Here is a 23,162-nt window from a genome sequence, read left to right as displayed (position 1 = left end):
GGGGGAGGGGGGGAAACCCAGAGGATGGGCAAGGAGTCAGAGGGACAGAGGGAGAAAAAGGAGAGAGAGAGAAAGAATGTGTGTATATAATGTTACGTACCCCATAAATGGGTTGCCAAACCAGCAGAAATGGATCACTCAGTTGGAGTCTGGATTACTAGAACTAACAAAGTTTTATTAAAGAAACAAGCAACACAGTACTCTAATCAAAAGGATAATGAATGTAACAGTTCAGCAATGATAAACATACATGTACACAGAATTAAGATAACAGGATCAATCAAGCTCTATCGTTGTCTAGGGGTGAATGACCAGTTTCAAAGTGACGCAAAGTTCAGTTCAATTTAGTTCAGTTCAGTTCGCAGTAATCGCTGCCGTGGGAGATGGACAGTGGGGGGAAGGAGAGAGAGAGCAAAACGAATGAATATTCAAACGGCTTCCACACAGACCTTCGCAGTCAGCTTTTGGACGAGTCCTTTGTGATGTCATCTGAGGTCACCGACCGTGACCCCTCCGTTTCCAGATACGATTATTTCTCTGCGGTGAACCCAGCACTCAGGCAAGGGTGGACATACACCAGGTTCCCGCCGATCGTGCCTTTCCATTCTGTGCATCTATGGCCCGGTACTTCCCACCAACTTGTGAGAGACGCACCGCTTCCAGGGTCTTGTTACCTCGGGTGTCGTGTGTGCGTCCTGCCTTAGCGAACCTGTCCCTTTTTATCCCCCTGCTGGGGTATCGCCTGGCCATCACTTCAAACAGTTCAGGGTTCAAAGGGGGAGCCGATCTTGACAGCTCTCCTTCCCCTTCATTAACATCTCCAAGTGCTGCTCCATTGTTTTCCTTATCTCTCTCTCTCCTGAGGAAGGTGGCAGACCAACTGCTGATTCCACTGGTGCCAGCACAGGACAGCTATGTGTATTCTTGTCACAATAAATATATAGCGGATGGGGTACGAGGGGGAGGTGGGGCATTAGCGGTTAGAGAAGTCAATGTTCATGCCATCAGGTTGGAGGCTACCCAGATGGAATATAAGGTGTTGTTCCTCCAACCTGAGTGTGGCTTTATCATCTCTCACAACGTTTACACAATATCTGCATTTATTGACTGATTGTTTCCACGGATGCTGCCCACCTGCTGAGTTTCTGCAGTGTGTTGTGAGTGTTGCTTTGACCCCAGCATCTGCAGAATATTTTGTGTTTACGATCTGCATTTATTTAACTGGTATCTGAATGAATCTACTCAGGTGGGTGGTGTAGAAGGATAATTGGAGTTAATCCTATTATTACTCTTACAGAATTGAAGTATTCTGATTTGGTGATGCGTTTTGATTATGTCTGGCTCCGGGATCATTGCCGCTCTGCATCATGTTTCAACTCAAAAACTAATCAACGGAGCCTAGATACAGCCCAAGTGGATTTGGCTATCAAGCCAATAAACATACGTTCAGATAATGATACTATCTACATAACTTGTGAGTTGCTCTTTCAGTACATGATTTTCCTTTCAGTTATATATTTTCATTACTGGAAAGGCTTTATCCTCTCTCTGGAATGAATTTAACTTGAAATTCTCAGTACTTTATAATGCAGTAACTTCATGCATTTAACTAATGTGATATATTTCTCTTTTCACTTGTAGGGCCAGATAATCATATGACCAAGTATGGGTTGTCATGGTTGGTAAACCATTCTTTTGAGGGCCGGAAGCAGACTGTTCAAAAGCGCATTCTTTGGAATGCTGCAGTTTATAAAGAAGCACAAATGCCTTATATTACTTATAATGCTGTGATGGAATCTGATGAGGAACTAAAACATTTCTTGGAGACCTTCCTGCTTTATGGAGTCTGTTTTATTGAAGAAGTTCCTGTGAGCCTTGAGGCAACAGAGGCTGTAGCTCTGCGTGTTGGCTTGATCAGGTAACATTTTTTCATATGAATGTTTTTTGATTCTTTTTGGCATGTTTTTGAAGCTTGGCAAGTCCCCAGGATGATGACAGTACAAACAATAATTAGTTGTAATTTGAGGGCATGTGGTAATTGGTTTCATCCCCACAAATGTCATCCATGTTGATATTGTATCCTATTTGTGTCTAGTTATGATTTTTGCTATCCACAAAGTATTTTGGGAGATCCTAAGTTCATAACCAATAAATTATAATTTGTAGATATTGAAGATTACGCCTTGGAATCATAACTCCCCTCAATATTTTTTATCTACTGTGTTCCTGATAATCCTTGCCTCTTGACTAACCCAACCCTCTCTACAAATTAAAACAAACTTGTTTCCCTTCACTTCCCCCCAAAATTTTCACCAAAGGGCTTTTGACATGAAACAATAACCACCTCTAGATATTGCTTGGCCATTTTTAGTGTTTCCAGCATTTTAAAGATTTTTACTCCTCATGTATGTGAAGGATGTAAGAAATAAAGTCAATTCAGTTCAATTCATCGGTGCACAAAATCTTGAAAAGACATGTTGAAAAGGGAGAAAACATTTCTAGTGGCCATAATGAGCATAAATATGGCAAAAGGAGCAGGTAACTCAAAAGATTGAACAGAAAAATATAGCAAGTGGTTGTAAGATACAAGATTCTGATTTAAAACTAACATGCAAGAAAACTGTATAAAATTCTTTTTAATTAATTGGATCATCATTAAACAGTAGAGAGGTGGGTAGCTCTATGAATAATCCTCCAATTAGCTGGAAGTTTCATGGAAATAAAAAGGTTTATATTTTTTAAAAAAAGACAAACTACCAATTAATTGAGCAACATTCTGTATGTTAATGAAATACAGAGCAAATTAGAACACTACCAATGGTCAGAAGTAGTCTGTTGGTTGGAGTCTACCATGGATGTTGTGTCTGTGATGTGCATGCCAGGGAAGGACGATATGGAGAGCAAGCCGCTGCCCGCAGAGCAGACTCTCCCTCTCCATGGATGAGTCCAGAGGCACAGCAGAGTTTGGCACCAGCAGTGTCGCAGGAGTACCAGTCAGCATTAAGTTCAGTGTAGGACTGGAACTCTGGATTTTTACTCAGTGTTTACTTCCAAATCCTTCCCCATGAGTTGGTATAACTGCAAGGGAGCGGATGTTTGAGATCAGTGTTTTCCTTCTAGAAGACGAGCTGCCAACCACAGCCGACAAGCCCCATTTGCTGGAAGCGATTGGTTTGAAATTGCCAGTAATCTGCCTTTGCCCCTTCTCCTGTCAGTAGAAACTGTTCTGGCAGGCTGAGTAGCTAAACCGCACGTGAAGGCCAGGAGCAGGACTTGGTCAGAGGCTGTTGGAGGCGCACAGCATTTGGGGCATTTACTAGGTATTTGGAGCTTTTCCCCACTATCACCCAGGCCTACAACAACCTTAAGGAACCAACTACCAATGCTATTACAGTACTATAAAACTGTGTATTAGTTTTTGATGGAGGAATTTATCCAGTGTATGGGTGTCCAGAGTGGGATAACACCTCTGAAGGTGCTTGTTGTGTTCATTTTGGGGCAGCTCCTCACCTTTGGTCCCTCCTGGACACCTGGCTCTCCCCTTTGGCTCCAAGTAGCTGTTTGCATATAACAGCGGCCACACCCCAGTACACCGCTTCGACGGGAGGACTAAACCAGGTGAGCGTAGCTGGTGACCTTGTACCCTGGTGAGATAGGAACATGCTTGTCCTAGCATGTGAGTCACCTCTAGCTGACTGGGCAGATGAGATCAACAGTAAGATCCAGCGGCCAGGAAGGTGCTTCTGCAAAGCTTCATGGAGAGCAAAGGGTATGATGAGGTACAGAAGAAGTCATGGTTGTCCAGTGCAAACAAGAAAGACCCCAGTTTGTGATGACTATTCATACCACTGGACCCATATGTCCAAGGTTGATAGTGGATCTGTTCCAGTGCAACAGCTTTGCTTTACAAACACTCCCGCACAGGTTACACTGTCATCGTCGGATATGACGGACAGCAAACACACTGCTGAGTTCTTTTAGATGACTGTAAATGAACAAAATTAGTACAGACACCTAGCACAGATAATGGATTGTCTTCATACAAAGCTTTTGACATATGCATCCACCAAATTTTCATTTGCATTTTATCATTCAAGATGATTGTCGATATATCTTCAAATTCTTTGTAGTTTTTAACCTGAAGTAGTGAAATTTGGTTCAGTTTCACTCCTGGCCATTTCTGGCATTTTCAAGCCTAAATACTTGAAACCACAGTGAGCAAAACAATTCTAAGTTGTCTTAATGCTTATTTCTTGCCAACTATCAGTAACAAAAATCACTGCTTTTTGAACACAGATGTATGCAGCTGATACTATTTTAAAAACTGTTTGCTGTGAGCACAGTGTAGTGTCTAACAGCCAAGCAAATTCAATGCAACTGACACTGGATAGAAACTGTTTGGCAACAGTCTTCTGTCGCAATTAAGCAGCATATTGTCCCACATAAACAAAGGGAATGTCGGCTACTTTCTCAATTAGTTTTTGTTCTTTAAGAGTTGTCCCAAGTAAGTGATTTCCCTGATTAACTGATGGACCGATTAACCAGAATGCATTGTATTTGAGTTGCTGTCTACATTGAAGCTCCCTTGTACACGTGTTTGGATACAAGGAATGTATATGGTACCTATTTGCCTTGTTTATTATGTTGTTTTCCAGTTGCAAACAGGTAATTTGAAGATCCACATGGTAGAAGACATGTACCTATTTTCTGTCCATATTTATTTGGTGGAGCTTTTATTATGGTAATCTGTCACATGGGTTGGGGTGTGGTTGAAATAAATGAGTATAGTTACGTACTCTCACTTTGCCTTGGTTGTTTAGTCTAGTGGATTAAGCCATGGGGGATGAAATTTGTTTTTGTTGACCATTATTTGGGGTGTTATGGAACACTAACTAGATTGCTAACTTTGTTTAAATACCTGAAGAACAGTAATTCTGATATCACTAATTAGAACACTTAGTTACGCTGATTTCAGCTATATCACTAATTTAGTTTTGTTTTTATCACTATAAGATCATTCATCTTTGCTGCCTTTGTAATAAAGGATTGAAAGTACTTTTATCAATGTGGAAATTCATTATTTGGAAGCATGTCATGCAATGTGATCTCCTGGCTTAGCCTCTCAGTGGTTTTGTTTGTTTTTGAGTAGCCGCTACACATAGTATCAGCACTCTTCTGTAATTTCCATGTGATTTTACTTTCACAACAATAGTACAGGCTATTTTTCATGTTTCTCTGAATAGCTCATTTTGTTTATTCTGATCAAATACTGTATTTGTCTTTAAATTACATCGCCCCTTGTAATGCAAGTATACTTTGTAACCAGTATTGCCACCACTGCTGTTTTTCCTGTCATGGCACCTATCATAATCCACTCTGGGATTTTGTGCTTGCATCTCCAAGCCTTTACTATGTTCTATGCATTTCAAACCGCCTTGTGTGGCTCCTGTGTTTCTCTAATCATCCTAGTTCTAAATGATATTTGTTTCTTTTAAGAAGCTCCCCTGTGCATCCACTGGTACTCTTCTCTGCCAAATAATTTAAACTTTCCGATGGGAATTATGAGGTGGTTCCAAAGCCTGGTTCTACTGCCCAAGGAATTGAAAGATCTGCGTTTTATCCAGCTTGCAAATGGACTATTTTACCTTTTTATTTCACTCCTATGCTCCAAAGCTTCGACATTAGAAATTCTAATTTGATCCTGCAAGATTAAGAATGAGTGACATGCTGATTTTATTGGTTCTGTGGATGCTAAGAGGCCAATTTTGAAACTGCTGACTCTTCAAAAGATGCAGCCGGGTAGTGGCTGATTGGATGGAGCAACTTGTGAGAGGGAGTGGGGGTGGGTGGGGACTACTCTGTCAAGCAATACTCTAAATACGTGGCCTCCAGTTTTCTGATTTTACCCTGAACCTACTTTGTGCCATGATTCCTGGGAGTCGGTAGTTCTGTTGAATATCTGAAAGGAAGCCTTGAAGGGCATCCTTGAATCTTCTCCCTGACTACCTGGTAATCTGTTCATCTTCACTCCATATCTGCTTTGACATCGGACATGGGGAATAATCTAAAGATCAACTTCTTTTCACTGTGCTGCTCTTTAACATACAACTCCTTGAAATTATTTGCCACCCTCTCAATTTTTTTACACTGTAAATCTTGATCTTTCTGATTTGGATTGCCGAAGAGCACATTTGAAATTCTATACTTCATAGTTCAGCCACTTAGCCTCTAGTGCAATGTGTGTTCCCTCACTTGTGTTTCAAGATCCAGTTGCCCTCTAATGAATCAGTGCCAAGATTGTTGATGTTTTATTATACTGAAGGATTCCTACACCGTCTGCTTTCTAATCTTAGCGTCTGTATCATCACGGTACATATGCTCTGTGACCATCTAATATATTAGTTATAGATTTAATAACCTCCTGTGTTCCTTGCATATCAAGCACTACCTGGAACAAGAAATTCTCAAGCTTCTCAGATGCCCTGCAATGAATCCAGATGTTTCTCACCCCAGATCTTGAATTTGAGCATTTGTTAATATCTCCTGTAACATGGTTGTCTTGGAAACTTTGAGTGGGAGAAGATGGCGCGACGATAGCGCGCGCGGTCTCTCCAGTGATGAATACCTGTAATCTGTCAAGTAGGGGACCGTGCACAATTCTGATCTGATGGAGACAGACGTGAGTGCACAGCAGAACATCTGGAAAACTTCTGAAATGTCTGCTTTGCTACCGCTGCTACTGTGTGGTAACCGGAATCTTTGGAGCTGAAGGCCTCGAAATTGTGTTTCAGCGTCCGGGGAGAGGTCGAAGGCGCTCGGCAGAGGTTGACGCTCGGGAGGCTGTATCGGAGAGGCTGCTCAGAAGCTCGGAGTTTTCGGACGGATAGGCTCAGGGTTGGCTATGGTCGGCTGCTTCCAAGGTATCGGCAAGTTGATGGTGCCTGGAGGTTTATGGTAGGGAGCTTCTCCCTTTTGCCGCCGCTATCAGGGACTTGGGACTCGATGGACTTGGGGACTTTGAGACTTTTTTTTACTGTGCCTGTGGACTGTTCTTAATCAAATTATGGTATTGCTTTGCACTGCTGTAACTATATGTTCTAATTACGTAGTTTTGTCAGTGTTAGTCTTTGGACTATCTTGTTTTCCGTGATATCACGCCGGAGAAACATTGTATCATTTCGTAATGCATGTATGCATTTCTAAATGACAATAAAAGAGGACTGAGTGTTCTCATAATCTAAAAAAAAACGCGTCATATTCTCACACACCTTGAATTGAATGCAGCAGGTCTTGGCTGTCCAAGTAATTTCTGAATACCATTTGTTTTAATCAATTACTTCTATAGTATTAATAGTCATGATTATGCAATTAAGATGGAGTATGTTTTCTCTATGACTTCATTATACTGTTAGACCATCTTTTTGATTATCTGTTCTCTGGGCTGTGGACTTAACTAAAATGCTAAACTGGAGGCAGGGAGGAGGTGCAACTGCAGGCTGAAGGAGGAAGTCTTGTTTTCTGTGATCTGGTAGGTCATTGGTCTTAAACATAAATGTATCATGATTAATTCCAGCAGTTCTGCTCTTTTGTGCAAATGCTGAAAATGTGAAATATTTAGATTTTAAAGGTTTTCATTAGAACTTTAATATTAAACATCCTTCCAATATGTTGAGCATAGCTGTAACTTTGGTAACTTTGTCGCTCTAGGGAGTCCATCTATGGCCGCATGTGGGATTTTACTTCTGACTTCTCGCGTGGTGACACAGCTTACACGAAAGTGGCTCTTGATCGGCATATAGACACAACTTATTTTCAGGAACCTTGTGGGTATGTGTTTTACTTGATTAAAAATATTATAAATGCTTTTGTCACCTACTACTAAGATTGAAGGCAGCTGATATGCTGTCTTTCAATTATCTTTTTTTAAAATTTTATTTTTATTTGGATAAGGAATTCACAAGTATCATGTACTTTTTTCACATGTATAACCTTTTCCATTTTTTATATGTATAAAACTATAATTATTTATACATTCTTAAGTACACATTGAGATGATATAAAAAGAAATTAGACACTTAAATAGATAATTATGTACAGTGGAAATTCTAATCTATTAGGCTAAGTAATGGTATTAATTGTTAAGAAAAATAGTAATAATAGTGGATTAGTAATAGTTTCCTTTCTTTTTAAATCTTTTTATTGAATAAGTATACATAAAGGTAAGCCATATAGGCACTAATACACTGTTAGAATATAATAAAATTACAGGAGATATTAATACAGAAAAAAAATGATACATACAATGTAATTTAAACATAACATACTAAGGTAACATAATAGTATACTAATTTTTATATATATATATATATATATATAATCAATAGAGAAAAAGAAAAAAAAACCAAAAAAACCCACCGTGCAACTAAACTAAAAGCAAAGCAAAGCAATGGGCTATCTTGGAACCAAGTAGAGTTAAAGAACTTAAAATCACGTCCTCAAACCCGACCTCCATTAAAAACAGTAAAAAAAACAAGAAGGGAATATAAATATGGAGCAAAAAAGAGAAGAAAAAAAAATTACATTAAATGAAAATATTGAATAAAAGATCTCCAGGTCTGTTCAAATTTAAGTGAGGAATCATAAAGATTGCTTCTAATTTTCTCCAAATTCAAGCATAATATCATCTGAGAAAACCAAAAAAAGGTAGTTGGAGCATTAAGCTCTTTCCAATGTTGTAAGATACATCTTTTCACCATTAAAGTAAGAAATGCAATCATTCTACGGGCTGAAGGAGAAAGATTACTGGAAATTTTAGGTAATCCAAAGATAGCAGTAATAGAGTGAGGAGAGATATCTATATTCAATACTTTTGAGATAATATTAAAAATGTCTCTCCAAAAAGTTTCCAGAGTAGGACAAGACCTACTTGTCCTTTCCAATGCTTCCTCCTACATATTTTAGATACTATAATTAACCTTAATCCATGATAATTAATGATAATTAACCATTAATGATAATTAATCTGTTAATGATAATTAACCTTAATCCGTCAGAAAGGTGCATTGTCCTTTCCAATGCTTCCTCCTACGTATATTTTAGATACTATAATTAACCTTAATCCATGTCAGAAAGGTGCATCGGCTATGATTTATAATATTATTATGAAACTTAGGAAAGCTCCATTTGATAAGATTAGGGTAGATTGGGAACAGGAATTGGGTTCTATCATTTCCGTGGATGAATGGGGGCAGATTTTACAATTAGTCAATACTTCTTCTATCTGTGCTAAACATTCCCTAATTCAATTTAAAGTTGTTCATAGAGCACATATGTCCAAAGATAAATTAGCTCGCTTTTATTCTCATATTAATCCTTTTTGTGATAGATGTCCGGGGCAGATAGCCTCTTTAACTCATATGTTTTGGATTATTAATAGTTTCCATATATCTCTTCTGGTCCAAAATGTTGTATGTAAGCCTATGTAACAACCTTTGTAGGTGTTTATATCCTAACTTGTTCATACTTGCTCCTGCCCCCAAACATAATTATCCAATCCCTATGTACTTATTTACTTAATTTTATCATTTTTTATCCCTTACCCAAATCTTTTCCTTTACTTGTATTAGTTCTCTATTTTCCAAAAAAAAACAAAAACAGTAAACATTTAGACCAGGGGTGCTTACATTAGCAATATTACTGTGTTGATGAGAAGAGCAGTATAAATCATTAGGAGAGTCATCTAAAGTCTGCTTGCATTGAGGTTATATATTCAATCCATTTATTCCAGGTTTGATAAAATTTTTCTTTTTGAATTCTCAGGGAGTAAGTCAACTTTTCCATTTAAAATATTTCCAAGATAATTTCGTGCCAATCTTCTAATGTAGGTGGTTTTGAATTTAGCCACTTTCTAGTGATTGATTTCTTACTTGCCGCTAAAAGGGCCTGCAGCAACTTTATATCTTCCTTCTGTTCAAGAAACAATACATGCCCCAAATAGAGCGTCTCAAAGTTCAGAGGTATCTGGGTCCTAAGTACCTTAACTAATGTTCTATGAATACCTTCTCAATATAGACTTAATTTAGGACGATCCCAGAAAATATGGAAATGATTTGCCTCCTTGGAGCCGCATCTTCTCCAACACGTCACGTTTGTATCTTTATATTTTTCCTGATATGGGGTATTGAAGTATCTTATAATATTTTAACAACAATGTTCTCTCCAAGTCAAAGAATTAGTTGAAGACCACTGAAAGCTGCATATTTTCCCCCAAGCCTCCTCTGAAAGTACCAACCCCGCTTCTTTCTCCCACTTCTCTTTAATATACAATGTGTTTATATTTTTAGCATGGGGGAGTGCATTATATAATCGAGAAACTGATTTACTAGGCATTGAACCGCAAGCCGAATTAAGAATCTTGAAAAATTCTAATTCTACTGTTAATAGGTCTGTATATCTGCAACTCTGGTTAACGTAATTTCGTACTTGAAGGTACCTAAAAAAGTCATTGTATTCTAGGCCATGTTTGTCCTGCAGGATTTGGAAACTTTGTAATACTCTTTTATGTATAAATGAGAGGTAGATTGTAAGAAATTTCTTTATCCATAGTTCAAATCTTTTATCTCCTCTGTTGGGAAGGAATTCGATATCATATGCACACCATCTGAAGAGTTTTAACATGTTATTACTTCCACATGAATTAACCACCTTCTGCCATGCTTTTAATGTAAGATTTATCCAACTGTTTTTAAATTTTTCCAATTGGGCCATCAATCCTTTGTCAGCTATTGAGGCCTGTAGAGGAAAACTGTCAACCAATCCAAATTCTATTTCCTTCCATCTAGCCTTATATTCCCCATTACACCAATATAACAGAGGGGTTATCTGTGAGGCATAAAAATAATTTCTCAGGCAAGGAAGAACCATACCTCCTCCTTCCTTCCCTAACTGTAAGGTGTTATATCGAATTCTAGATTTCTTTCCTTGCCAAATGAAGCGGGAAATCCATTTGTCCCATTCCCTGAATTGATTATCATCCACCTCCACAGGTAAAGTACGGAAAAGATACAGTAACCGAGGAAGAATATTCATTTTTATAGTATTTATCCTTGAATTTAAACTTAAAAAGGGGATAAGATTCCATCTATGCATATCTGCTTTTATCTCTGAGATTAATGGCCCATAATTTACCTGTGACAGCATTGAAAGATCCTTCGGCAGGGTTATTCCTAAATATTTTAATGATTTAGCTTCCCACTTAAGATCATATGTATCCTGCAATTTTTTGGATGGTGTATAACTTAGGGACATAACCTGCGTTTTCTTTACATTTATTCTATAACCTGATATTTTCCCAAAGTCATCCTACAGCGTAAACAATCCTATAAATGATTTTTCTGGTTCACTCAGATAGACTAAAACATCATCTGCGAATAACACCACTTTCTGTTCAATCCCTGCCACCTTGATACCTCTTACGATTTTGCTCTGTCTTATTAGTTGGGCAAGCAGTTCAATATATAGCGCGAAAAGGAGAGGAGAAATTGGGCATCCCTGTCTAGTGCCTCTCTCTAAAATAAAGGAGTCAGAGAGGTCCCCACTTATCTTAATTCGAGCTGTAGGGCTGTCATACAGAGTCTGAATTACTTTAATAAACTTTTCTTGAAAGCCAAATCTTCCTAACACTCTGTATAGGAATGCCCAACTAACCGAATCAAAAGCTTTCTCAGCGTCTAATCCTACTACCATTGTCTCTGTCTTGTTCTTATTAATCTGTTCTAATATGTGTAGAGTTCTCCTTATGTTGTCCTGTGTTTGTCTTTGTTGAATAAATCCAGTCTGGTCTAAGTGGATTAGGCCAGGTAAGAGTTTTTCCAATCTGCGCGCTAATGTAGATGTAAATAGTTTGTAATCTAAATTAAGAACACTAATTGGCCGATAATTGCCACATTCTAGTTTATCTTTACCCTCTTTAGGAATAACTGAAATAATCGCTTCTCTCCAGGAAGGTGGAATTTCTCTTCTCTGCAAGATCCAATTAAAGTTGTTAAGTAGTAATGGGGCTAACTGTGACTTCCAGGATTTGTACCACTCTGAGGTAAACCCATCTGAACCCGGGGACTTTCCAGCCTTTAACCTAGAGATGGCCACATTCAGTTCTTTGGCAGTTACTGGTTCTAATAGACTTTCATTTTGTAAATCTGTAAGTTTAGGTAGATCTAAAGAATTCAATAAATTGTCTATATAGGGCTCATTGGAGGCCCGGGGTTGGGAGTACAGCTCTCGATAATATGTTTCAAAACTCTCTTGAATTTTCCCTATTGTACTCTCCACAACCTTTGTCTTTGGATTCTTTACTTTATGAATTGTTTTGTCTGCTTGTTGTTTTTGTAATTTATATGCTAATAATCTAGCTGATTTACCTCCTACTTCATAATTCTTTTGTCTCAGGTAAAGAAAATTTCTTTGAGTTTCCAACGTATAAATATCGTCAATTTCACTTTGCAATTTCCTAATTTCCTGTTTTAAATTTGAATTACTTTTGTTGCTATCTACAACTTGAAGTTGTTTTAATTTTCCTTGAAGGTCTGCTAATTTTTGTGCATTGATTTTTTTCATGTGAGTGGTAATGGAAATAATTTTCCCTCTCAGTACAGCTTTCAATGTATCCCATAAGATCACTGGTGATGTTTCTCCCGTGTCATTAAGGTCTAGGTATTCTTTGATTTCTCCCCTTAATCTCTCCATTACTTTCAGGTTATTGAGTATATGTGAGTTTAGCCTCCATAGTGCTTTCCTCATTTTCCTTTCCAGGATTAGAGACATAGAGACTGGGCTATGCTCCAACAGATCAATTGTTGCAATATTACAGTTTTTTATCCTGAGTCTATCTGTATTAAAGATAAAGAAATAGTCTATCCTTGAATAGGCTGAATGAGGGAAAGAATAATGTGTATAATCTTTACTAGTGGGGTGTAATTCCCTCCACACATCTGTAATTCCCAACTCCTCCATCAATAAATTCATTTTCCGAGTCAGAGGTTTATTCTGAGTAACTATTCTTGAAGAATCTAATATAGGATTTAATCTAATATTAAAATCCCCTCCACAAATTACTACCCCTTGAGAACTGACCATTAGGTCAAAAATGTGTCTATAAAATAACCATTCACAACCTGGAGGAGCATAAACATTCAGCAATGTTATTTCTGTACTTTCTGTTCTTCCTGTAATTTTTACAAATCTTCCATCTTTGTCTTTAGTCTCTGAAATATGTTCATAATTAAGAGTACTTGATATTAAAGTAGCTACCCCTCTTTTGTGGCTCAATTTATATGATGAATAAAATACATGCTTAAAGCCCATTCTTTTTAATTTTCCACGTTCAGATTGGCTCATATGTGTTTCCTGGAGGAAAGCTATTTGTGCCCTCTCTTTTTTCAATTTAGACATAATCTTATTTCTTTTAATTGGATTCAAAACCCCATTAACATTATAGGAAATTATTTTTACCAATTCAATTTGCATTTTTCTCTAGTAGAGAAAAAAACACTCTCCTTTTCTAACCGAACAGTAAGCAATCCCTTCTCAACAGTAAACCAAAATATATAACCACACCCTAGACATTTTTGAACGTATGACATTTGAAAATTTTTCCCGACTTCCCACAGTGAGGCCTGAGCACCGACCCTCCTCAGTTCAGAGGGATAACCTCTATCTTCACCCTGTGTTAGAGGGCCCTCAGCAGTTTGAATAATCATAGAGAATTTTCTCCTATTTATGTCTCGACCATATTGCTATCATTCAAGTTATTCCGTCTAGTTTATTTTCAGATACCAGCTTTCATTTTACCTTTAAGTCCAATTTACTCTTTTCAGTCATTTCTCTTAATTAGTCTGTATTGTCTGTACATTCGCGTCTGAATATTTGCAGCTTTTCCTTATAGTTTGACACTCTGGCTCGTGTGGAGTGTCCTCGCCCCACTAACTGCCACAACTTCTGCCAAATCCTCTCCTGTAGCGACTCCGGTTGGGTGATAACTTTGATAGGTAGTCCCCAGTCCGCCAGGTCCAACGTTGCCTCCTCCACCGTAGCGTAAGTTTTTGTCCCTTCGTCGTAAAAGACTTTCACCCAAGCTGGATACAGGGTCTGAAATCTGATGTTGTTTTCCTTCAGGACCCTCCATGTTTCCGCATATTCCTTCCGTCTGGCAAGGATCCCCGGTGTGTAATCGTGGTCTAAACTGATTTTACAGTTGCTCCACATGAAACCTTTCTTTTGCCATCCCCGTTTAAGCACCTCTTCCTTCGTTCTGTAACTGAGAAATCTGACCAGAACCGATCTGGGCTGGCGCCTGCCGGAGGCTGTGGTGCCAACGTGCAGTAGGCCCTTTCTATCTGTAGGTCTTTTGCTGCCGGTATATCAGGGTTCTCTCTAAGCAGCTTCTCCACGAAGGGAATCATCAATCTGGGCTTACCTTCAGTTCCTTCGGGAACTCCGTAGATCCTCACATTTTCCCTTCTTGAGCGGCCTTCTTGGTCTATTAGCTTTCACTGGAGCTGCTCTTGCAGCTTTAGCATTTCTGCTATCACTTCCTCTGCGTTTTGTAGCTTCTCTTCAATTCTAACAATCCTCGCTTCGGCTTCATCTATCCTCGAGTTAGTTTTTACTATTTCTCCTTTAATATTCTCCAGCTGTTTGTTGTTATCTTGTCGGAACTCGCGAATCTCTCCGAGAATCAAAGACAGAGTCACCGATTCCTGCTCATTATCTCCGTCCTGGCTTGCCGTGGGGGAGCTAGGCCCGTCGCCTTGCTGCGTCTCTTTATGTTTATCAGCCTTCGGAGCGGACTTTTTAATCTTGTTCTTAGACATCATCCTTGCCCCTTTTATTAATATAGTTATACAATATCAAGTATTCGTCTAAATTCGATTTTGGGGCAGTTTACCTTCTTTTTGGCCGAGAGACCTTTTCCTTACGCCGCCATTCCCTTGATGACCCGGAAGTCCTCGTCTTTCAATTATCAATCCAACTATCAAGGCTTAAAGGAAGTGACTACAAAAAAAAGTTTTTAATTGGCTGTTAAACATTTTTCTATTTCTATGTAAAGTGAAATTTTGTTTCTTGATTCCATATTAAATTCCAGTAGATCCTCACAGTATGTTTCTTCCTTCAAGATAAATGGATACTGTACCATATAGCCTACAGTATTATAAGGGACTACTTTATGTTTTAGTAACACGTCGTTGCATGCGCTATTAGGCACATATTGATCTGTATGTGTGTGTCGAGTTTGGATTTCTGCCAGTAAAGAACCATGAAACTTAGTTCCTGTCTTCAGCCTTTTTATCAATAGCATTGTTGTGTAACCAGGCCACATACACAAACAGATACATTTCAGATATGATTCCCCTCTATAATTTTACTGATCTTGAATGGCCTCCAAAGGGGTAAGAGGGGAAATATTGCTAGCATTTGATATCCTGATCACTGCTTACTGAATCTGCTAAAAAACTTGATATGCTTTATTGTTGAATAAATGTTTAAAACTTGTCAGAGTGAATAGTTTGAACAAAGCATTGGAGAACAGTGAGAAACAGTGAGACCTTTCTACCCCGTGTCTCTAGAGATGCGGCTCGTTAGCCCCTTGCTAACAGCCACCAGACTCAGTGGTGGGAAAGCCATTTTTCTCAGATTCCGTACATCGAGTCAACATGACTTGGGTCCCACCAAAACTGGGAATTGGAAAGTCTCGCCCACCCAAACCTCGATCTGTGTGAATACTGTGTAACTACTGCCCCCATGCAAATGCCTGTCAGCAAGAAATAACATCGTACACTGCATACAATTATAGCAAAGTATATTTACAAATGTCATCTTTATTAAACAGTCAGCAGGAAAAAGAAAAGGAAATAAATTTTAAAGCCCATTACAATTAACCCAATCCAAATGTGCACACAAGTTGGAGCTCATCTTCAAGCTGTCTTTAACTCACATGTTGGAACCATGGTCTGTGTGAAAGCACATACCACCTTCCGAATATCGCTTGAAATCCATCGCGAATAAACGGGTTTCCCCCATGGGAGTATTGGTCCTTCCTCCTTGAAGCCATTCATCTGCATCAAGCACCTTGTACAACAGGGTTGGTATCCTCTGCCATCTTCCCTTATGTCTTCTCCCGGCTCCTGCCAAAAAGACCTTAATCCATATCAGTGTTCGTCACAAAAACCTCTCCGCCCAGCGTGCTGTAGAACTTTCTCCCAATTCCAGCGTCCTGATTGGGTGATGCAACATTCCTAAGTTGAGCAACATGGCTCCTTATCTTTAGCTCATATCCGATCATGCTAAAAGTAGAACAGACTGCTCTTGCAGAACTGGTAAAATGAAATACCTACAGCATAGCAGTAAAATTCTTAACCAGGGTGTTACATGTATATCCTTTAAGGAGTATGAAAGATGTGAATGAGTGAAATTAGGATAGGATAACCCAAGTATTTCTCTAACTTTTGCCAATGTTTTGCTTAATCTCAAGATGTACCTTCAGTTAAAATATAATGTAGTTATTGAATGATATTGAATTCTGAAATTTTAAATTGTGCATTTAATTTTAGTCTGTAATGCATAAGATATTAGATTAAGGACTGTTCTTCTGCTTAGTATACTTAGTTCTAATTTACACTCTTCTGGAAGCTGAAGGGACTTTAGTTAGTCATCTGCTACTGAGTGTAAATGAATGTGCTTTATCTAATTCTGTTATTTTTTAAAATACAAGAGTACAGTTGTTTCATTGTCTGAGGCATGATGGAACTGGCGGAAGAACTCTGTTGGAAGACGGTTTTAATGCTGCAGAAAATGTACGGAAACAAAGTCCTGATAACTTTGAGTTACTCACTAAAGTGCCAATCAAGCATGAATACATAGAAAATGTAGGACAATGTCACAATCACATGATTGGAATTGGACCAGTTCTGAATGTTTATCCATGGAATAACGAATTGTATTTGATAAGGTGAGAGCAAGCACCAAATGTGTTGATCTTGTTATTTCTCTGGTAGAATAAACAGACTGCCCAAAAATGTTCCTTAAGGCATCAATACTGTCTATCCATCAGGAGAACTGCAAGTTAGCTGCTCAAGAGTTTTTAGATTGGTAAATTTGGATCATTCCTTTATCATATGATCACATTAACTTTCTTGTTACTGCTGTAGATTGAGCCAAGATGAATTGAAAGCAGCTTTTAATTCAGACTGAAAGCAAATTAAAGTTTCTTTTCTCTTCCTTCCCCACGAATTTAATTTTCCAGCTGCTTTGCTCAAATTTTTAAATCTTTTTTTAGTTGTATAAATGATGAATTTCAGCCACAGATTTGCTGAAAGGTATACCATTTTAACTAATTTTGACACCTGTTTATTTTCAAATTGGGATCAACAAGAATAGCTTTGAGTTCCCATTTCCTGCACTTCCTCCTTCCACTGCCATGACCAACTCCACCACAGAGCCCAATTTGCAATTGTAGCAGTTTAGACCAGTTATGACTGGGGTTTACACCATCTGGTGAGCATACTTCAACTTGTCATGACTTTATGGCACCCAAATCTTGCCCAAACCCATGGACTTCTATGGAAGTGGATGAGGACCCCATACAAAGTTACACCATGCTCTGCATCAGTCATGATTCCTTCATGTTTACTGGATCAAAACCTAAATGGATCTCAACTTTGGTGGTACTGAATACCTTCATACAAACTGCAGCAGTGTATGAAAGCAGCTCATGACTATCTCATCAGTGATAACTGAATGCTAACTTTGTGATTCATGCTTGTATACTATTTGAATAGTTTTCAGTGCCCTTGATTGGTTAAATGGAAGATTCATGGAACATGAAATATTTTTGGTTGTGCATCTTAGTGCTGTACTGGATTGAGCTAAACTTTTTAGTTTTGGAGAAATTACAGCAAGGAAATTAGCTATCATTTGCAAAGTAAGATTGGTGCTTATCTTGTGTAGTAATCCCAAATGAATGAACATCCTAGATTGTGTCATTTCACTCGGATGTAATACCCTTTAAATGTTTTATCGTCTGTTTCAATTGATAATTCTTATAAAGTGATTGTACACTCTCTTGTTTTATTCCTCATGGTAAAGTTTTCTTTGCAGTTTTCAATCTCTTGCATTTATTGTTCTTAAATCTGCACCAGAAAAAACTTTGTAGTCTGCAAGTAATTTGTTCCCTAATAATTGGAATGTTATTCTAAACTAACTTTTCTACAGATATAACAATTATGATAGAGCTGTTATTAGCACAGTGCCTCATGATGTAGTCCACCAATGGTACATTGCACACAGGGCCCTTACTACAGAACTCAGAAAGCCAGAGAATGAAGTATGGGTGAAGCTAAAGCCTGGAAAGGTAAGGAAACAAAGTCAATCTGTTCCAAATTGTTTAAGTTATAAATATTGCAATAATTTCCTGCTATTCTCATCTTGTACAGATGCAGTTTGTTGTTGAGGCTGTATGCACATTCAAATGATAAAACTACATTGATAACAATTAGTCACAAACCATTTTATTTGTAATAACCATGGTCATTTCCAAGAAGACTAGGTGAACTAAAGTAAATTTAAATGACTTGCTATGTTATAGATTCAAGTCCTGGGTTATATGCAGTTGAAGTAATAATTGCAATAAGATAATGGTTTGAGAGTTTAACAAAAATGAGATCTGTGGGGTTAGCTTATCACAACACAAATTTATTTTTATATAGTAAGAGGGATGATATTCTGTTGACACTGGATCAACCCACCTGAGTTTTCTTCAACACTTGTAGTGAATATTGTGGAATGCCAGCCACTGTGTGTTTTATTCAAAATTAATTTTTAAGAATCACTTTATAAATCATTTAACTTCGCTGCATTGTAGAGCATTGAATGGAATACTTTGTGGCAAACAACTATTCATTCCATGTTCTCCCTTCTTTTGTAGTTTCAGCATCTCTTACTGACATCCCTTTCTAACATTTTAAGGACTAATGTAGGTTGATTTTAAGTACTTTATCAAGAAAAAGATTATTAAAGCTAACTACATCTGTTATGCCATAGAGTTCATTATTCATTATTCATTTATTGACCTTTATTGCTCCTCTATTTTGTAGTAATTGCTTCAAAGATGAGCAAAAAAGAAACTGCTCTAAGGTGCTGGTCTGTTTCCCATTAAATAACCATTTTCTGTTTACTCACTCTACCTGATGAAGATGTTTGTAGGCTGTCCTACATGGTATGAGTTTAATTTGGCTCAAATTCAAAGTAAATGTTATTATCAAAGTACATGTATGTCACCATAGACAACCCTGAGATTCATTTTCTTGTGGGCATGCTCAACAAATCTATAGAATAGTAACTATAACAGGATCAATGAAAAATCAACCAGAGTGCAGAAGATGTCAAACTATGAAAATGCAAATACAAACAATAGCAATAAGTAATGAGAACATGAGATGAAGAACCTTGAAAGTGAATCCATTGGTTGTGGGAACATTTCAATGATGGGGTGAGTGAATTTATCCTCTTGTGTTCAAGAGCCTGATGGTTAAGGAGTTGTAACTCCTAAACCTGGTGTTGCAAGTTCTGAGGCTCTTGTACCTTCCAAGTGATGGCAGTAGCAGCAAGAAAAGAGCATGACCTGGATGGTGGCAATTACTGATGAGGGATGCTGCCCTCTTATAATAGTGTTTCATGTAGATGCACTCAATGGTTGGGAGGGCTTTACCGGTGATGTATCGGGCCGAATCCACTACTTTTTGTAGGGTTTTCCATTCATGGGCATTGGTGTTTACATACCAGGATCTGATGCAACCAGTCAATGCACTCTCCACTACACACCTATAGAAGATGTGTAGTGGAGAATATATTCTTCATGTATCCTGCAGCTTGCAATATTTTGAGCTGGGGACAAGGAATTGTTGGGTTTGATATGGAGAGGGAAGTACAGTGCTGTGCAAGAGTCTTGGGCTCCTAAGATGTTTTATATAAATTTTGTTTTAGATGTTTATTTTTGTCTCCTGCATTAGGGTGTCAATAGAAAAGAGCAAATTTTAGATTTAAAAAAAACATTCATTTTCCAAAATACTAAATGTTAGAGAATTTTTAAAATTTGTTAAATAAAGTAACATGTATTAAGTAATCAAATAAAAAGCTTGATTACCTTATAGGTATATAGCCTAGTTTTCGTGTTTGTGATTGGATAACAAACAGGATGCTAATAATCAATGACATAATGAGTTGAATGAACTAAACTGATTAACAAACAGAAATGGGTGTAGAAGGAATCAAACTGGGCAAAGGACAACCAAACTAAAAGGTGATGGTGTGGCAGATGTGACAGTTTAACCTTCAAACCATCAATTCTTACACCATGGCAAGAGTGAGCATAGCAACAAGACAAAAGGTGGTAATTCTGCATCAGCAAGGTCTCTCCCAAGCAGAAATTTCACAGCAGACAGGAGTTTCGTGATGTGCTATCCAAACTCTTCCAAAGAAAAGGGGAAAGTTGAGGACCAGAAACACAGTGGTTAGAAATGGAAACGGAGTGCAACAGACGATAGATACATCAAACTGAAGTCCCTTCTAAATTGGAAGTAGTCTAGCACTGCTATCAGCTTTGAATTCACAGAAACCACTGGAACTCAAGTAACTCTTCAGTCCAGAGGGGTTTTGTCAGAAGTGGTCTTCATGGAAGAGTTGTTGCCAAAAAGCCATTCCTTCTCAGTGGGAAACAAAGCCAAGTGATTCACCTATGCACAAAAACACGAGGACAGGGGTGCTGAACAATGGCAGCAAATGCTCTGGACTAACGAGTCTGAATTTGAAATTTTTGGCTCAAACAGGAGACATTTTGTCCATAGAAGAGTTGGAGAGTGCTACATGGGTGAGTGTCTGTTGCCAACAATGAAGCATGACTGAGGTCCCCTGCTGGTTTGAGGCTGTGTTGCTGCAGATGGAGTAAGTGATCTGGTCTGAATTAATGGAATCCTCAATGCTGAGGAAGTACAAGCAAATTCTCATCCATCATGCAATCCCATCAGGGAGGCGTCTGACAGTTCCAACTTCATTCTGCAGCAGTGCAATGACACAAGCACATGACTAAGGTCATAAAGCACTATCTTCAGCAGATCTGCAATAAATGGCATTATTTCCAGAGTGACCTGACCTCAACATCATCGAGGTTGCCTGGGATTACCTGGAGAGGTAGAAGCAGTCAAACAACCAAAGCTTGTAGAAGAACTGTGGCAATTTCTCTAAGATGCTTGGAATAACCTACCAGCCGACTTCCTATAAAACTGCACAAGTGTAACAAAGAAAATTGCAGTTTTAAAGGCAAAGGGTGGTCACACCAACTATTGATTTGATTTAGATTTTTTTTTACTGTTTCTGCTCTTTCTAGTATTTTTTGATATTCAGAAACTTTTCCTTTCATTGTTTTTGAAAGCATCATCACTTTACAGAATGTTTTTTACATGTGCCTATGACCTTTGCATGATACTGTATACTCCAAACTTGGGCAGTTGATTAATTAAGGAATGTGCAAATGATCTGTATGCTATTTGGGATCTGGAACTGTTCTGGAATGGGATGGGTGGGGGGGAGAAAGAGCAACACTTTTGGTAATATATGTTATTTATAGGAAAGTCAAAACTATCTCACATGGGCTAAAATGGTAATGATAACATGACCACTCGTATCCATTACAGGTTCTATTTATAGATAACTGGAGAGTCTTGCATGGACGCGATGCATTCACTGGCTACCGACGACTATGTGGATGTTATCTGATGAGAGATGATGTGCTGAATACTGCAAGGTTCCTTGGCATCCAGATTTAAAAATGCTGCTGAACTTGAAGACAAATTATGTGGCAAGAATTCTGGCTCCTTGAAGATTTTTAGATGCAATTAATGGAGCATGTACTCTTACTAAGTTACTGAAAGACTATGCATTGATTGAACTATTTTTCAAATAAACTTGTATTTTACCTTCATTGCACAATTAATACCATTTGCATTTGTAAATTTTAGTGCTTGGCTGTTTTGTCACCTTTTAACCATAGCTTCTTTGTCTAGCCCACTCTGTAAGAAAACTTGGCTTCTAGATGTTTATGTGAAGTAGAACACAACTGCAGAAAACTAAGTGTTTAAGAAACTTTTGGCATTGGGGAGAAAAGGAAAGGTCTTGTGTGGTTTGGTTTGCACAGAAGGAAAGAGGTCTTCATTGATTATATCTGTGGTTAAGTGAAGAGTACTGATGACTGAGACAAATCATCACAGTCAGCACTAAAGTAGTGTTTGTAGTCAGGCATTTAATCTTTCAATCAGAGACCATAACTGCAGGTAGAATATCTGGAGGGAAAGGAGTGTTGTCCTGTGCAATATCTATCTCTAAATCACCATCACCCAATCCAGAAACTGGTAATTCACATACTGCTGTTTGAGTTTGCTGTGCTGCTCTGTTTCTTCCTCACTGTAGGTGCAGTTCAGAAATATTGACAGGGAACTTTGGCTATATTAAGATGAATTTATAATGTCAGTGCAGGTTTTCCTACTTGTGCAATACTATGTAACCTAAATTATCTAGATTTTTCTGGCTTTGGAGCACTTGAGGGACTGAGTCATTGGGAGAGATTGGACAAGTTAGGACTTATAGTACAGGAAACTAAGAAGTGAGTGATTCTTAATGATCATCCTATGAATCCATTAATTCCATTTGACATTTTGATTTTGTTTTCCAAAGGCAGCTTTGCACCTTTGATGTTTTTGATTGACTGTTATAAGGAGATTTATGAATGCTCTGTTTTCAATTATTCAAGAAGAGCTTTCAGCCATTTATAAACATGATTTCAGAATGTATACAGTCAAAGTTCTGCTATAGTATTAAATTAAACCCAGAAGATTATTGTATTTGTATCTTCTTTTTAAAGTTTTAAATGCTGGGCAATGCATCACTGGGTACTGATGTGATTTAAAAGATCAGCAAGAAATTGTCTAGGGAGAAGGTCCTAAATTGCTTTCTAATAATTATGGAAAGGGCATAGAAATTAATACCAGAGTATGGCCCACTAATCAGCATCTTGAGCTCCTTTTCTGGTGTAGATATTCATATGCTTTTTAATTCAA

General features: G+C 38.1%; 1 protein-coding gene across 2 annotated transcripts in view; it reads left to right on the top strand.

Moving 5' to 3' along the window:
* tmlhe (trimethyllysine hydroxylase, epsilon) overlaps positions 1-22,928 on the top strand; it is a 37,586-nt gene extending 14,658 nt beyond the window's left edge. For both annotated transcript variants that reach the window (XM_072270595.1, XM_072270594.1), the window contains exons 3-8: positions 1,298-1,474; positions 1,642-1,918; positions 7,708-7,827; positions 16,769-17,005; positions 18,268-18,406; positions 21,744-22,928. In XM_072270595.1, the coding sequence (XP_072126696.1) occupies positions 1,298-1,474; positions 1,642-1,918; positions 7,708-7,827; positions 16,769-17,005; positions 18,268-18,406; positions 21,744-21,875 (1,082 nt within the window). In that variant the 3' untranslated portion in view covers positions 21,876-22,928. The remainder of the gene's footprint in view (positions 1-1,297; positions 1,475-1,641; positions 1,919-7,707; positions 7,828-16,768; positions 17,006-18,267; positions 18,407-21,743) is intronic.
* The last annotated feature ends 234 nt before the right edge of the window (positions 22,929-23,162 follow it).

This window comes from Mobula birostris, chromosome 10 (assembly GCF_030028105.1).
Source record: "Mobula birostris isolate sMobBir1 chromosome 10, sMobBir1.hap1, whole genome shotgun sequence".
Classification (NCBI taxonomy): Eukaryota; Metazoa; Chordata; class Chondrichthyes; order Myliobatiformes; family Myliobatidae; genus Mobula; species Mobula birostris.
Note: the sequence above shows the minus strand (reverse complement) of the source record. Positions and strands in the feature narration are given on the sequence as shown.